At 65.7% G+C, this 1,160-nt stretch overlaps 1 protein-coding gene across 1 annotated transcript; it reads right to left on the reverse strand.

The window, feature by feature from the left end:
- Nucleotides 1-252: 252 nt before the first annotated feature.
- Nucleotides 253-1,124, reverse strand: EMIHUDRAFT_209218 (hypothetical protein; the record flags this gene model as incomplete). Its single annotated transcript, XM_005771964.1, has 2 exons — nt 253-315; nt 393-1,124. 2 exons carry the CDS (start codon nt 1,122-1,124, stop codon nt 253-255), a joined length of 795 nt encoding a protein of 264 aa, XP_005772021.1.
- Nucleotides 1,125-1,160: the final 36 nt, after the last annotated feature.

Consider the following 1,160-nt stretch of genomic DNA (forward strand, 5'->3'; position numbering starts at 1 on the left):
AGTAGAAGTGCGCCCCCCCCCCCCTGGAAGCGATGTCCGCCTGCTCTAGCCCGTCGAGCAAGCAGTGCAAGTCGTCCGGCGTGTTGTACAGGTGCGGCGAGACGCGAATCACACCGAGCCGCTCCGACACGAGCACCGGCCGAGGCTTGAGCGCGGCGAGCCGTCGGACGAGCTCCGCAGCCGGCGGCATGCCGGCGCCCGTCCGGAGGTATGATGTAACATACTTCCGGGCCGGTGTGCGATGAGCGAACCTTAACGACCGCCCAGAAGTTTTCTGAGCAAACCAATCGGGCCAGGATCATCAGCATATGTCCCCTGCACAACATCGTGGGCGTTTGAGCGGTATTTGAGGAGCACCGCCACTCTGAAGTTCGGCCGGGTGGTCTGCAGACCCCGTCGGGGTTGCGCTTGCGGCCGAATACGCTCGCGAGCACGGCGAGAGTGGATGAGAGGGAGGGCTCCTTGGTCAAGCGCTCGCCGGCCTCCGTTAAGCCGGCGGAGTTGAAGCCGCGCCTTGCGCCTTGCTCGATCCGCCTCAGCTGAGCAGAGCTTAAGAAGGCCTCCTCTGACAGGTCTTGCCGCCGCGGGAGCACGCCGCCCCGCTCTGCCAGCGCCATGAGCCAGTTCAGACTGATCAGCCGCACATCTCCCGGCCGGACCTTGTCGCCGTCGCCCTCGAGGGCAGCCCAGACGGAGGCATGCTCGCGGTAGCGGGCGCCGTCGTTGGTGTTTGCGCGCGACCGTTCGCGAGCGTGAAGCCCGGACTCGGCGTCGGGGGGCGTTGGCTCGCGGTTCGGGAGCTGTGAGGCGCGGCGGCAGAGGCTGTAGACGGCGAGGATGAGGGGATTCCGGAGGAACAGTGGCTCGATCAGAAGTGCCGCCATCAATAAGGCGGCAATCGGCAGGTCGACAAAGAGCACCATCGGAATCAGATATGGAAGGCGACGCCAGGCGAGGAAGGCGGGAGGCACGCCGACAGCAGCGTCGGAGCTGCAGAGGCCGAGCGCGATCCACGGCGAGGCAACGAGAACACCGACCGGAGAGATAATCAAACAGAATGCTGGACAGAACACGAAGCCCACGAGGGTCTCAACGCACGAGCGCAGCAGGCGGGCGGCCGTCATACAACGTTGGAGCGGGGGCCGCACATTGCTCGCACC

Source organism: Emiliania huxleyi (assembly GCF_000372725.1).
Source record: "Emiliania huxleyi CCMP1516 unplaced genomic scaffold EMIHUscaffold_37, whole genome shotgun sequence".
Classification (NCBI taxonomy): domain Eukaryota; phylum Haptophyta; order Isochrysidales; family Noelaerhabdaceae; genus Emiliania; species Emiliania huxleyi.